The sequence below is a fragment of the Eutrigla gurnardus genome, assembly GCF_963514095.1.
Source record: "Eutrigla gurnardus genome assembly, chromosome: 6".
Taxonomy (NCBI): Eukaryota; Metazoa; Chordata; class Actinopteri; order Perciformes; family Triglidae; genus Eutrigla; species Eutrigla gurnardus.
In genome coordinates this window covers 30134923-30151082 of record NC_139920.1, presented here as the reverse complement: position 1 = coordinate 30151082, position 16160 = coordinate 30134923, and the positions used below count along the sequence as shown (strand labels likewise).

Below are 16160 nucleotides of genomic sequence, written 5' to 3'. Positions count from 1 at the left end.
GAACATGCTGTGTGTGTGTGTGACAAGGCACATGCATAAACACTGGCGCAGACACGGGAATGGCTGTTTTAACTTTGAAAGTATGACTTCAAGCTGTCAACATGACCCTGTGCCTGCCGCTTCCCCCTCTCCTCTTTTCTCAATATTCCAACTATTCTGTCACTTCATCTCCCTCTAATCTCTCACACACTCTTCACTCATCCCCTCGGCCTCCCAAAGGCACGAGGTCCAGCCAGAGAGATGTCACCTCCCATTAGCTGCAGTGGGTGATGCGTTTTAAGTGTGTCCTTCATTATTGAGTAAAGTGACATGTCTATTTGGATATCCAGGTTTTTTTAAGCTAGTCCTTTCACTTTCAACACATACACAAGGACACACACTCTCTCACACACACCGCTCTATTCAGGGCCATAGTTTATCATCCATCCGCTGGCTCACACTCTTTTCTCTTTGTGTCTGCGGGCAGTAGCACACCTGTACAAGCCTGGACGGGGACCGGCAGATGGATTGTCAGTCAGTATCTGGGCCTCCTCGCCTCTTGCACAGGGCTGCCCTGCCAAGCCCGCCGGCCTGAAATAAAACCAGACTCATCTGGTTCGGCCCCACCGGTACAGGTGATGCTTCACAGTGCCGAAGCGCCATCGGATCATCTGAAGTGCACAGCATCAAAATCAGCCAGGCCAGCACTTGTTAGTCTACATGCAGTGACATTTAGAGTAAAAAAGCAAGCCTACCCACACACACACACACACACACCCACAATTTACCCCATTATACACAAAAGCAAGCTCTCTAACCCAGATCACGGCCATATCACATGATTGAATTTCACAGACAGGCAGGCGAGCAGTCTCCAGCCACAACCAGAAATAGGTTAAACAGACTAAAAATATCAAAAACATTAATAATTCAGCTTTTTTGCTAACCTGTGCTTCAGAAAAAATAGCACACTTCTCACTGTGAAGTGGCCTAATGGGCAGGGTGTGCAGTGGATTATTTTGGTATTTCAAGCAATGTCTTCCCCCAAGAGCCGGTTAGTGAGATGTGTGTGTGTGTGTGTGTGTGTGTGTGTGTGTGTGTGTGTGTGTGTGTGTGTGTGTGTGTGTGTGTGTGTGTGTGTGTGTATATGTGTATGTGTGTGTGTGTGTGTGTGTGTGTGTGTGTGTGTGTATGGGGGGGGGGCAGCATTATTTCATCAGTACTAATGTCACAGATGGGGTCGAAATACGGTCATTCTAGTTCTTGACATTTTTGTGGGTAGTTTGCTTCATATGATGACAATAACTATTATATAGTAATACACAGCTGTCATGAATTAATATCTAAATATTTTTTTAAATGCATTTATTTTGTTCAGTCAGTCTATCATTATCCCTTTGACTGTTTTAGTTAGGTATTTAAATGTAACAAATATTTGATTGAATAGCAATCGTAGTTCTAAAGGGAGACCATTGCATGTGAGGGCAGTACAATGTGTACTGTATGGAATTCAATTAAATTTCATGATGAAACACATTTTCAGTGGATGTTTTTTTTTGTTCTCCAAAGGCAGGTGCAGAGTGCACATCCGGCTCTTTTTTCAAAATACCCTTGGAAGCCAAGCCCCTGGGGAGAAGAAGGCTTCTCTAAATATGTGGCTAATCTAGCATACAGAATAACGAGCTGAACAAAGGAGAAGGGTGTGTGTGTGTGTGTGTGTGTGTGTGTTTGTGTGCCCATGTTAAAGGGGGACCAGAGACAGAAGGTAGGAAACAAGCAACATTGATGGCTCCAACAGTTACCCTGTGTGTTTTAGTCTATTTCCAGCCGTGTGTGTGTGTGTGTGTGTGTGTGTGTGTGTGTGTGTGTGTGTGTGTGTGTGTGTGTGTGTGTGTGTGTGAGAGAGCATAAGTACATGTTCTAAGGGTGTGGGGATTCAGATCCCTTAGGAGCACTCTGGTACAGCAGCTCTTTACTGTGCGTACATTACACCAATAAGCCATTACAACACACACACACACACACACACACACACACACACACACACACACACACACACACAGTTTTGCTTACATATTGCTGTTGGAACTGTAGTGATAGTGTTGCATGCTGATGTACGACAGTGAAACCTAAAGAAAGTATGGATAACGGTAAAAGAAGTCTACTCACATTTGCACAACAGACCTTTTTATGATGGTTGTGTTCACACAGTTTGACTGCACGATCCGTTGTGTTTGTTCGCGGGATCGTTTGTGTTTGTTTGTGTCACTCACGCTAGACGCGCCGGAGAGAAGTGGCTTAACTCCTCGTAGACACCGACAAGGTTTCATCAATCATGGCTGAAATAACCAGCACCACTATTACTAATCATCACCCAGACAAATATGGTTTTGTTGTTGTGATTTAATTGCAATAAATGGATAAAAAAGGATGCAGAAATAACAACACAAAGACAGCAATTTGTAAAAGGTCTGAAGTCATGGATTGTTTGGTCTGTCCACAAGATAACGTTAAAATGCTGGTTTTCTGAATGGAGTTTGGCTGGATAGGAGGTAGGCTATGCTAACACTGTAGCTGCTCCATCAGCACTTAAAATAAGGTCATCTAGACATAAATACGTCAGCAGCTTGATGGACTGTACAGTACTAATGTGAGGTTCTATCATCGAGCTCTGGCTGATGGCTATTTTTTGTCTTTATTTCTGAATCAGCGATGACAGGAGGAGAATCTCAATGCTGATAGGCTTTCCCCGTTTGGAGTACCAAATCTACGAAATCCTCTTTATTCTCGTCTCAATGTTTCAATAAAAAGGTTATAAAAAAAGAGAAACAGTCATCAGAGGGAGACTCCTGTAGCCTCTGAGATTAGTTGCAGCCATTCAAGTTATTGTAGTGCTGAGATCAGCTGGTGGTAAGTTTCTTAATGGGAAAACAGATGGTGTTGAAATGTTTTAACGGACATATGGGTCTTTGCGTTTATGTGTTCATTGAAATTGAGGCCTAGAAATCTTGCAGGAGTGAAACCCAAATAAAACATTTAAGTTCACAGTCAGGATGGCCTTGGCTAACATATAAAAAAGGAAAAGCAGTGTCGGCTGGGCAGTTGAGACGCAGATGTATTTTAACTTTAAACACAAATGTTAAAATTCACAACACAAATCCCTGTTAAATTCTTAAAACAAAACAAGGATTTTTATAGAAGAAAAGACCTTGACCATGCCTGTTTAAACTTCTACTCCACTATGATCTTCTTCCTAACACACGCACGCACGCACACACACACACACACACACACACACACACACACACACACACACACACACACACACACACACACACACACACACACACACACACACACACACACACACACACACACACACACACACACACACACACACACACACACACTCCTGTTGCCCACAGGCTTAATTCTAACGAGTCCCCTCTCCCCGACTACAAGGCCTCCATTCCTGCCAGCACCGATTGGCTTCATGTTGACCAGTACGCTCAACTCCCACCCCAAGTCCGCTCAACACACGCACATACAATACACACACACACACACACACACACACACACACACACACACAATCGGACAACACACCGCACTCATACTCACCATCCTTCACAGAGTGTAGAATTGAATTATTCAGCCTTTGCGGCAGCTAGGCCTGCCCACGAGTGAGCTTGGCTGTAGTTAATGAACAGGTGGATGGCATGCACACAAAAGTACGGGTGTTGTGTTTGCGTGCAAAGCCCAACGCAAAGGCTGGGAGGTTTTTACAGCGTGTCGAGGAACGGCCTCATCGCACGGCAGCCTCGTATCCACAGCACAAGGTCGGCTACTCTCCTCAACAAAAGCCCTGCTCTGCTGCTCGCCCAGCTGAGCCTTGGCACACACACACTAACACACTAACACACACTATCACATGTAAATTCATGCATGCACATGTATACAAACATCCATGTGCATCCACACAGTATAACAGGTATGTGTGGAGCACAGGGCAAGAGTGAGAGAGAGACAGAAAAGGAGAAAGAGGCAATTGAGAGGGAGGGGATCTACTTAGAGTGTTGACATTGCAGGAGCCCACATGTGTGTGCTGGAGCATAATCTTCTCGCTGCTCTCATTGGGTTTTTAATGCGGGTGCTATTTCCATAAACCTGCCTCCTGAATCCCAGCCAGCCTCTTACACTCCCCCCAGGTCGAGCTGTACTAATACTCAGAGTAAATGCATGCAGCAAACACATTCCCACCGTTGCCTCTCCAAGACAATCACTGTTGTACACAATGCTAGCATGAAAAAAAGGGGAGGGTGGCATGTTTTTCTGTGCTACAGCAAATAGACTTGCTGCAGCGACTGAGATTATTTCTTGGATCTGTTGGATTTGAGAGTGGCAGTGAGAGGAGGGGGGAGGTGGGGGGTTGAGGGGGGATAGGTTGGTGGATAGTGTGTGAAGGATGCAGGATTTTGTCATGATGCTGAGCTGGGTGGAGTAAATCTCCTGCAGACTTATGTGGAGCGCTGTGACACTCGCAAGCACCAACTGCTGTAGAAACAGCTGGAGCTGCAACAGTTAATGATAAGGTGACGACTCTTTTGATGATCGATTAATTGGTTTGAGTAAAAATCTCCTTATTCTAGCTTCTTAAATGTGCCTATTTTCTTTACTCCTCTATCAAAGTAAACTGAATATAAATAGAAGATATATTTGAAGAGGCCGTCCTGGGCTTCGGGAAATCCTGATCGACATTTTGTACAGTTTGACATTTTATAATAATAATTGAGAAAATAACCAACAGATTAACTGACAATAAAAATAATCATGCATCATGCACGTGTTGATTAAGGAATGATTAGTGTCCAAGGTCAGTGGATGGTTAGATTCGACTTTTAAGAGGAAACATGGAAGCATGTATTCACATACATAAGAGCACTCGTAGGGTTATGTAACCTAAGAAGTCGTGCAGCTCCATGAGCAGCAAACGAGCACGAAACAGCACACAAATGATCCATTGGAGCCTCGCTGTCGTGGGCGGTGCGTGATCACGGCAAGCTGCCATGTGCACATGTTTTTCTTCCCACCTTTATACACTGCTATCTGTATCTACATAGGGCTGGCTGCAATGCAAAGCCGGCTTACCACACAAACACAAACATACACAGCTAATAGAGCCAAGCAACACACACCTGGTAAACTGTCAGAGCTTCTCCTCGTCGGTAGCCAAACTTATGTCAGGTGCTCGTGTCCCCAAGGTTCCCATCACACTTCAGCAGAGGAATCTATATTCCAGTCCAGTACACTTCCATTAGGCCGTACTGTATCTTTCAGCAGCTAATGTGTAACAGGGGGACATGGATAATAACATCCAAGAACACAAGCACTTCTTTCTGGTAATAAGAGGACACTGGGGTTGTGTGTGTGTGTGTGTGTGTGTGTGTGTGTGTGTGTGTGTGTGTGTGTGTGGCAACTAACACGATAAAGTGTCGAGCATTAAAACATGAATCCTCTCAGCCTTCCGTTTATTTGCTTGTGTTGAGTACGCAGACATTTAAAACGTTTGCTGCCCTAGTGGTCAACACAATTGTCATTTTGAACTGAACTCAGAATTTTAGAACGCACTTTCCATTACAAACAGTAACTGAAATGACACACCATGACTGAAATATTACGGGTCATCATAACTAGTATTTGGACCATTTTCTCTTGCAGGATTCAGGGATTCGGAGCTTTGCACGGGGACGTTCCAGCAGACACAGTCTAACACTCCATCTCATTAAACCCAAGTGTGTGCATGCTGGTGTCCATATGTAGGCCGGTATGCTAAGGTATGCTAAGTAAAGTCTAGCAGGATTTTAGGATTTTAAGCAAAGAAATTACAGATAACCAGGTAACCGTACTAGTCCAAGCTCCCTGCCAGGGAGCAGCAATGCAGGGATTAATGACAAAACACAGACGTTAATAACTCATAACTCATCTCTGGAGAATCTCAAGTTTACATTAATTACAACATAGCCCCTGGCAAACTGCATATCAAGCAGGATTTTGGAAACAAACAACTGGCATATCTACTTACCATCAAGCCGCGACGCAACAGGGGTCATATCACAAAAGATTTAGGAGCAGGGAGGCTCAAGAGAGGAGGACAGGAGGAGCAATGGGAGGCACTCAAATGCAAACACACACACAGAAACACAGACAACCCAATGCAGCATGGCAAAAGCATGACATATTCATTTGCTACACTGTAGATGACGATCTTTCTTTGAATTGTTTTCTGGGAGTAAGTGAGAGTTTAGCAAGCAGGAAGCTACAATGCTGAGAAATAAAGTCAATGTTGGAGTGCAGAAATATCCACTTCCTCAAACAGCCACTCGAGGCGGGTCAATCCCAATAAAACTCACTTGTTTAAATTATATAAAGGCTTAATCTCATTCATAATTGGACAGTGGGTGTCAATGGATCCCTTCTAGAGTAAGGCTGTCGTCCCTGGTCCTCCCACTTTGAGCTATGAAGTCACAGAGAATACAGCTGTGTTTTATACAGGCTGATGTTCAGGGACAGTGGCGTACTGTAATTCTGTGTAGCTAGGAGGTGTAGCTGCTTGTGCATACATGCAGCATTACGGCACGCTCTCCTCGGACCACCGGTGTTTCTGTGCGAGTGAAGCTGAAGGGAAAGGAACAGCAGAGCAGCCTCGTCTGTGAGGCCTGACAGCCGTCAACGTCTGCCTGTTACATTTCTATGACACGTTGTGTCTCAGGGAGAGCAGAGGAGCAAAGGGATGGAGGGGAGGCAGGAGGATGTGGGGTGGACAGGACGGGTGGGGTGAGGGGAAGTCAGCAGGAGGGCGAGAGCACGACTGGAAGGTACAAGAAAAGGGTTTTATTTCTAAAAGTGATATAGGACACGTTTGTGAACGCGTGTGAACATGTGCAAGCACAAAAAGAAAAGCTTTCAGGGAAATTCAACATGCAAGGCTGTGTATGCAAATGCTGCACATACTCTGTGTACCATGGCTGTACAATCGCTTAATGTCGTTTCATTTTTTATTCGTGTTCTCAATTGGAAATTCAGCGCATTAATATCCCGGGACATGTTTCTGTGTGTAGTAGAATTAATATTCTAATTGTTTCTTCATTACTCCTTCCATGTTCAAAGCCATTTCTGCACCGCTGCCGTTAAGGTAGAGCAGGATTACATAAACTAACAGCATCCATTTTATATTTTCTGTTTACTTTATGTATGAGTGACTAAATCACTTACACCAACGTTACAGGCTGGTTACGGTGTGTGACAATCTGGAAATTGTTTCACGTATTACCCTTGACTGACGCAAAAATACATTTGATTATCTTAACTGCATATTACTCCAGTGATTAACTAAATCCATGTCACAAGTTTTGACTCAAGTACTTAAGTAAATGACTGATTCTCCAGTTCAGGAAAGGGTTGTTATGACATACAGTAATTAAATTAATCCGTGTCTGGCAGAAATCCTTTGGAATTTCAGATCCAGTATTTTTCAGATCCGGCATCTACAAATAGGGTTTAGTGTTTTGTTACATTTGTTTGTTTTAAGAGAATAACAAATAACATATTGAAATATAAATCAGACCTATTTTTTTATATTCATTTTGTGGGAAATTAATTGTGAATTTCTTTCTTTAGAATAATCAATTTAGTTGCTTTATTCATCGAAAAAATCAGTCAATTCATGGTAAAAACAAACCAACTTGAATGAACACATGACATAAATGTTGGTCTTTGTTGTTATTTGATAGTAAATAAAAAAGGCAAGTAGATTTCTGACTCAACCAGGCAAGTTTAAGGAAACGTTACCGTTTGAGTCTCACCGTCTTCACGCATCGCCATCGTGCTACGCTGCCCTCAAACGGCGGCGACCGCTGATGACACTGAAGCACAACCAGCTCTGCCGTTGCCATGTGGAGATCCCTTTGCTCTGAATTTCACAACCTTTAAGGATGCCGTTCATAGTTGTTCAACCTTCCAGCACCCAGATGGTTTGCAGCGCTGCTCTCCTCTCAGAACACGCTATGAAAAGGAGGGCGTGCTTCAGGCTAGTTAGCGTTTATGCCCGTGCCCTCATGCCCCTCGTTTCTACATTCTGCCACTTCACCCATTTAATCCCATCGGTAGGTCAAGCCTGGCGGACGCCCTGCCAAGCTGGCAGGTGGCGACGTTATTAATGACTACGAGACGTGAGAGAGAAACTTACTCGACAGCCGGGCTACGGACAAAAACAGGAAGATAATCAAGAGACTCTTGCTTTTGAACACATTGCTGAACACAGTTATAAACTCTCTTGAACACATCCTCTGGCACTATGTGAAATAACCCCCCCCTTCTCTGTCTTCCGTGTTTTTATTCAAATGCACAGGAAAAAAGGAGGAGAATGACGCCCTCCAGTCTTGCGCTTGGCTAATTTGCAGGATAAACGAAACAACTTGTTTTTCCAGAAAGCCACCAGAAAAATGTTCAAAGTTGTGGAAGTCGCATTTGCAAGTTTAAGTGAAACATGTGCCTTTTGGCTGGGTTGTGATCAGACGGGGTGTTGGGGGTTGTAGGGGGGGTATTTACTGATGTTTCTCCCTGGTGCAGACTTGATCTGACCATGTTAAGCCACGCTGCCTCAGTGGGGAGCCACTTCCACCCACCGATCCATCCTTCTGTCTCTTATATCTCACATACAGCTATAAGTGAACAGACCCGCACACAAATGCTTTCACAGAAATTCTTATTCATTCTGCACTCGATTCTGATGAAAGAAAATTTCACACGATCATTAAGATCCTCTGCTTTTCACACGTTGTCGAGTGTGAGCTGTCCACAGACACATACTCTGTTCACTGAACATTTTGGTTTTTGTGTTTTCAGCCTGAGCCAGACCAGAGGATTTGCTTAAACAGATCAATGATGCTGTTTGCCCTCATTCTTTTTCCCAAAGTTTGCTGAAAGTATTCTTGCCCTGGTGCATCTTATATGGACTGAGCACTGCACCAAACTCTCTTTAAAAAATAGTCATTTAAATGCCACATTGCTGGTAAGCAACCAGTCATATGGCAACTTAGGAGGCAACAGACCAACCAGTGACATGTTTTCATTTTAAATAAGTGTGTGAAGTGGATCTAATTTAAGCCGCTGCCAATGCTATAAGCACAATTGAACATGAAAAAAAAAGAGTTTATCGAAGGCATTATTTCAATATCATTAATATAAGCTCGGACTGTTTTCTGTTGATAGCACGTTTCCAGAATTGCAGAGGCTTGCCCCCAAAAACTGTCACTTCTATGCTATTGCTTCAAAAGTGTGAGTCTGAGTGGGTCTGATCAATGCTGGCAATATCCCCTGGAGAACAGACACATGGAAAAGTTGAAACCGGGCCTTCAAAAGGCTGAGCTATTGATTGAATTGCTTTCCAAAGTGTTTTTCATCTCGGGGACTATACGAGGAGAATGCCGGCTGGTGTGCAGCCGGCTGCAGATGGCATGGCTGACCAGCATAGAGAGAAATGAGATAGAGTGAGAAGAGGAGGGGAAAGAGACGGATAGAGCAACGGACACTTACCCCTGGCAGTGTTTTCTGTTCATGAAGGGCGTTCTGGGCTTTGATGGCCGACTCTCGGGCGCAGTAGGTGAGGAATGCACAACCTGCAACAGAGCAACACACATGTGAAGGTCATTAGAATCACACGCAACTTTAAATCACAATAAAACAGACAAAAACAACGTACACACAATATTTGAAAACAACAAAATTATGCAGCCGTTTAAAAGAAATATCAACCAAGAATATTAGAGAAGTGATGAAATAAAGTAATTGGAAATAAAGATGTTGGGGCTGTTTCACCGTAATGAGTTGTTATGTGCAGATACTGAGCAATTAACACAATTAAGAAACCAGATCTGGTCTCATTCGTTAGTGAAAACACAAAACATTCTTGGAATAAACAGAGCAAGTGAATGCAAAACTGTGTAATACAACAAGCTGCATGTGGCCATTTCTTCTCGTGGCATGGAGAGAAGGTAAAAACCACGAGTAAAAAAAGGTAGGTGATGAGCTGAGAATGCTTTGGATGAATTGCCGGGCTTGTCCAGCCTCCCCATCCCTAGTGCCATGTCCTATCAAACGCTCCTAGTAGCCTGGCCAGCATCCCCACCCTGAATAGTTGTGACAGCAGTGGAGACAAAAGAAACTACAGGAGAGTATTGGAGGGGGGGAGGGGTTGGATGGGAGAGAAGAAGGGATGAGATTAGAGTAGGGATGGGGGGAAGAGGGACATACTGACAGAGAAAGAAGGGAGGACGGGAGGTGGTGTTAAAACTCTCCAGGGTGAATGCTACCATGCGTACACACACACACACACACCACATCTGTCAAAATCACTGAATACATAGAGAAGAGGAGAAAAGAGGAGAAAAGAAAAGAGAAGAGGGGAAAAGCAAAGAGGCAGGGAGGATGAGAGATGGAGGGAAACCAGATGGAGTATTGAGGCAATCATTTTCCCCCTGACTGTCTGAATAAATAGATTTGCTTGTGTTCTATTAATGAGGTTCATATGGGTTACCATGCATCATATTTCTGCCACTCTGAAGATGGTTTATTAGCAGCCACTGCATTTTGGATCTCATTTCAACAGCCAAATGTATTCAGTGGGTGGTGATGTATTAAGCGTCTTTACACGGACAATATTCCAATTCGTTTTTCCTTGCTGCTGTTGCATACAAAATCACTTTCACCCATCTAGCATTCGTTCCGTCTATTTTGGTTGTGTGCTTGTGTGTGCGTGTTTACCACTTCATTGACCTTTGAACTTTGGCTATGTCTGGGGTGGGGGGGGGAAACTGATTCTTAGATGCATCGCGATGCGGACGTGGACGATTCTGAATCGATTCACAGATGAAATAACTATAAAAAATAGTGAAATAACTTTAAAAATGCTTCTTTTGGCGTTCGGCTAGCTGAGGGCTAAGCTAGGCTAACACCGTAGCGGCTACGTAAACACTGAACATAACGTCGACGTTGTCCGTCTCTGTAGGGAGACGCTGTGACGTGTGACGTGTTGGAATGCAGCTGCATTGATTATTGCATCTACTTGTGACAAAGCCTTTTCTTTAATAAAATATTAGAGAAGGTAATTAACCTGTTGATTTTCTTTAATGATCATCACAAAAGTAGGAAGTGACTCAAACTGAGTAGCAAACTCAGATTTACATTTTTTTTTTAAATCATGCATGAAAATGTACACGCAACGGTTTAGAATTGAATCGTTGACCTCTGAATCGGATCGTGAGGTGCCAAGAGATTCCCACCCTACGATGTCTCCACTGTATCCTCTGCAGCACTGCATCAAAAAGGAGGGTTAAAATGCCATGTCAGTCATTGATCCATTGATTGCCCTGTAACTTGTTTTGCCTTGCTGCCCCCCTCAGGTGTCAGCGTGTTCATGTGCCTGCAAACCTGCCCTTATATACACAGAAAGCATTGGACCACCAGTCTCATCTGAATCCCATTCAAGTCCTTCCCTCCTATTTTACGAAGGTCTTCCTTTTGATTGGGACAGCCAGTTTGCACCCTGCCATGCTTTTCTCAGTATGAGAAAGACAGATACTGATGAAGTCTGGCCAGGGTCGTGACCTTTGAGGTGGCTGACTGTAGCGCTGGTGTCACGGTGCAGCCCTCCCCATAGCCTCCCATGTCCCAGCAACCCTAACCTAATGATTTCCAATGGCCAACTCGTAAATCATTCAATCACTCACCCTGCTGTCTTATTCTCCTCTCTACGGCGTCAGCTTGTAAAAAAAAGACTACGGAAATGTTGGTGTTATTTGGGGTTTGTTAGTTTCTCAAATGGTTGAGGGTAATAGGAGGGAATGGCTCCATTTGATGGTTGTTTTCTCTCCTTTTTGTTCTCTCTGGGCTTGTTGTTGGTTTACTTGACAAATGCTGGCCCTATCTCTGAATAAGAAACAAGTATTTTGCATTACAATCACAAACACGATTTATTTGTTAATGTGTAATGCATAGGGCATTGAGAATAAATTAATAACAACCACAACACTGGCAAACAAAGGGGAAACATGAACTCCATTTAAATGTGATTCTCTGCTCTTTAATGTATGGCTTAATAAGAATTTGCAGGCCACAGGCGAAAAAGCTTTAACAACTCCATAATTGGAATCCAAACACGTACAAATTGCCAGTGCTGCATTGCATACCAAGTGCAAAAGTGTGAGGGGGAGCATGATGAAATTGTTTGAAACACAACAAAAAGCCAGCGTAATCGGAGCCTGCTGACACAGCAACGGGGTAAGCCTTCCCATTGTGAGGCGATGATCCTCTGCATCATCTGATAGAAACCTAAAACAGCCTTATCTCAAACATTGATTTCAGCTCCAAAGAGGAGAAATCCCTCCTAGCCTCGTTGCTCCCTTTCCCGACTTCTTCCTCTTCATCGATGCCAACTCCACTCCTCTCGTCTCCTATTTCTTAATGATATATTTTTAAGTGTGTGTGTGTGTGTGTGTGTGTGTGTGTGTGTACTGGGAAATAGGGCTGAGTCCCTCCATCTCCACCGTGTTGAATTGGCATGTAATTAAAGAGTCTTACATGGAAGAAAGAGAGTGAGTGGGTGAGACAGAGAGGCAGCGGGTAGTGCAGTATACTGTATAACTGTGGCGACAGCAGCCGTTTACATTCACCGTGGCTCTACGTTACCAAAACTGCAGCACAGTAGGATATCCTCCTAATTGTTCCGTCAGAGTTTAGAGGCCCTACTGATGAAATCCATGTAGGCTCCAACACGGAGACATGCACATCTGATCCTCTCGCCGTGCCGAAGCCTCGTTTCAGGCACACTTGCTTAATTAACACGCCGACCGCGTCCCAATTCTATATTACATAACATATGAAGTCTACATGGACACATTCTATAAAAACTATTTTTGGAGTAAGCGAAGATTAAACACTTAATTTCCTGGGGTGTTTCTAGAGTTACGTTTTCCTGCAGCTGTGAGCAGCTCTCCTCCAGTTCCTTTGTTTGATTGTGAATGCAAACTGACACTTTGCATCGACTAGATAACCAAACCTGCTTACTGCTTGCACCGCAGTGTAGAATGGGGACATAGCTTTTTCCTTGTCGTCACAGAAGCAGATACATATAAACAGCTTCACACACAAATGTACATGCATGCAGCAATACATAGGAACATGCAGATACACAGATGTGGAAACAGCTGTGCTCACTTTTTGTTTTTCTCACACAAAAGAGCCAAACTGATGAATTGCACTAGGGGTCTGAATTTTTGATTCGATTAACGATTCAGTAGTTGGCCTTTGATTCAAGGACGATTTTTTTTTTTTTTTTTTTGGAACAATTAAATTCCCTTCAGTAACTTTTAACCAAAATTCTACAGCCATGAAATAAACATGCAATAATGTGAGTGAGACGATCTGTATTCTTCTGAAAGGTGGTCCTGCATAAAATTTTATACTGAATACAAAAATGTAATTAAACATCGCTCGTGTTATTGGTTGTTGTTGATTCTGAGGATTCTGATTGGCTTGCATGGCTTTATCCTTCTCCCTACACTGGTAGGTTTGGTATCGTTATAATGTATTTATGCAGGTTGATGTAAATGACAACTTTTCTGAAAACGATATTGTGTGCACGATGTTATTTTTGAAAATAACATTGGGGGGGATTTGTTTCTCTAAATACCCTGCTATGTATAAATGTGGCCTCAAACAGTCTCTCTCTCTCTCTCTCTCTCTGGTAGCAACATACAACTTCTGCTGTCTGAACACGTGACAGAATTAATATCAGATTAATCTTACTAGAGCCCCCTGGTGGTGTCCGAGTGCAACTGCATTGAACATACACTTTACAACACACTACTAAAACCGATTTACCAACCAGAATATCAAACTCTGGAAATATTAATATTAAGAGACATACAGCCAACATGAGTCCATGAATACATCCACACAGGTACTCGCTGGTACAGTTGTCCTGATGAACCTCCTTCACAGACACAAACAAAGATGGACGACGTAAAACAATCCGTTTTCATTACGAACCACCCAACAGGTGCAAAGGTGTGTCCGACGAAACGTTAGCTAAGGTAAGCTCAGGTAAATAAAACGAACGTTGGTTTTTACACTCTAACACACACACATGCACGAGCGGACGCGCGCACACACACAGCATTGCGTCGACTCCTTGGGCGTTAGCTAGCGCTCCCACGTATTAGCTTAAACAGCCGTTAGCATTGCCCGCTAATGGCGTGACGTCACAACGCGTGTATTTATTTGTCGTCGTGACTCACCGACTTCGATGACTTCATACGGAGTATTTCGTCGTCTAACTAAGTACTAGCAACACAATAGTACTACTTGCTAACTGTAGTCATCTTAACTCTCCGCAGAGCAGGAGCCTGATTGGCTAATTTTCACATTCGAATTAGCTTTATTGACACTGTTGAATTTGAACGTAGGTGCTACCTGCGTTAAAAAAAAAAAAAAAACGTAATTACCTTATTGTTGTATAATTACGTTTTGCACTGAAAAACAGAATACATATGTAATAAATACAAAGTTTCAATTAATGCAAATGTGTTTTTCTCTTTTCAACAAACGTCTCGATTACGAGTCAGTGTACGAGACGAGTTGTAATTTTGCAAAGCTGCTTTTGACCAATGACATGGTTGTTGTATATAATGGAACTGATTCATAAATACTTTAAAATAATTATTTAAAGATAACATGATGATGCAGGCTGACCAGCCGTCTCATTTGGCAAGTGCTGACTCGCAAAGACATCTAAATCTAAAAAAAATCTATCATTTATTAATCACTGCAAAGCTCTGTGACCTCCATTATCCACATCCATATCACATTTTACTTTTTGTGTTTGTGCTTCCCCCCCAAAATAACGTACTCAGCAGTTACTGATATTTATTTGCTGGTTAGGACCATGAAGAGATTCATGCATGCAACTACAGCTACATGGTGTGACATCAACTGCAGGAGCATAATATCCCACTTTTACATTTTTTACTGCAGAACCGTCAAATATGAATGCAACTCCAAGGAGACTAAACCACAACATCTCTCTTTTCAGGCCGCCTCTGTGCTCCATTTCCCCTCATCTCCTCACCCAGAGGAGTCAGACTGCCCCAGCGTCATGAAAAGGTGTGAACTTGCTCTCAATGTGGCGTTTCCTTGACCAGAAAGTGTGATGGTAGCAGAAACCGAACCGGTCTCGGCACCAGTTTTGCCCCACTCCCTCACACATCATTTGCACTCTTTGGGAAAATGCTATCACTGTCGGTAGATTACTTGCTTACTTCATTTACTGCCATGTGGGGGCTCCGGGGGGAACTGATAGCCTTTTCAGACGGGTTCGGAAGCTGAAACACACATCATCAGCACTGATACAATGTGATTATGACCTGAATCATTGCCAGCCAGGGAGACAGGAGGCTCAGTGGCGCAGATTGACCGTGAGGGGGGTAATCATTCTGGGCTCGGAGAAGCTTTTAACTCATATAATCACTCCCTCACCTTTTGTAAAAAAAAATAATAAAAAAAGATCCTCGATCTGTTCGCACACTCAAACAATCACGGCAATGTTCAGGGAGAAGGAGGACAGATTGAGGGAGGACAGGCAGAGAGGTGTCATAAAGAAGAGCTGGAGTATGGAGTTGGCAGCGACTTTCCAAAATGCTCTCACTCATTGTTCTGACAACATTATTTTCTCTGCCCGGGCTTAATGGGCTTGTAATGAGCACTGTAATATAAGCAGTAGCCTAGCGTAACCTGTAAACCTTAATTAAGTCAGACAGCCACCTTAAAGGGAGGCAGCGTCTGTGCTCAGTCACCATCTCATGATCCCGGAGCCGACTACACTCTTCCATCACTCCTTCGTCAATCACTCCATCCCTTCATCTCTGCTACACCCGGCTCTGAATCCTCCTCCATTTCTCCTTTCGCTAACCCTCCCGTCATCCCTTCACCTTGAGCAATGTCTGGGGGAGGATGAACGTCGCCGAGCACCGAGGAGCATCGATGTCCATCATGAGGACAAGAAATAGTCCCCGGACCCTCCCTCGTATCCTCTCTGACCCCTGAGTGGGAGACCTCAGCCATTGATT

At 43.5% G+C, this 16160-nt stretch overlaps 1 protein-coding gene across 10 annotated transcripts in view; it reads right to left on the bottom strand.

The window, feature by feature from the left end:
* celf5a (cugbp, Elav-like family member 5a) overlaps nt 1–16160 on the bottom strand; it is a 175485-nt gene that overhangs the window by 150115 nt on the left and 9210 nt on the right. For all 10 annotated transcript variants that reach the window (XM_084011753.1, XM_084011757.1, XM_084011758.1 and 7 more), the window contains exon 2: nt 9574–9656. In XM_084011753.1, coding sequence (XP_083867879.1) covers nt 9574–9656 — 83 coding nt within the window. The remainder of the gene's footprint in view (nt 1–9573; nt 9657–16160) is intronic.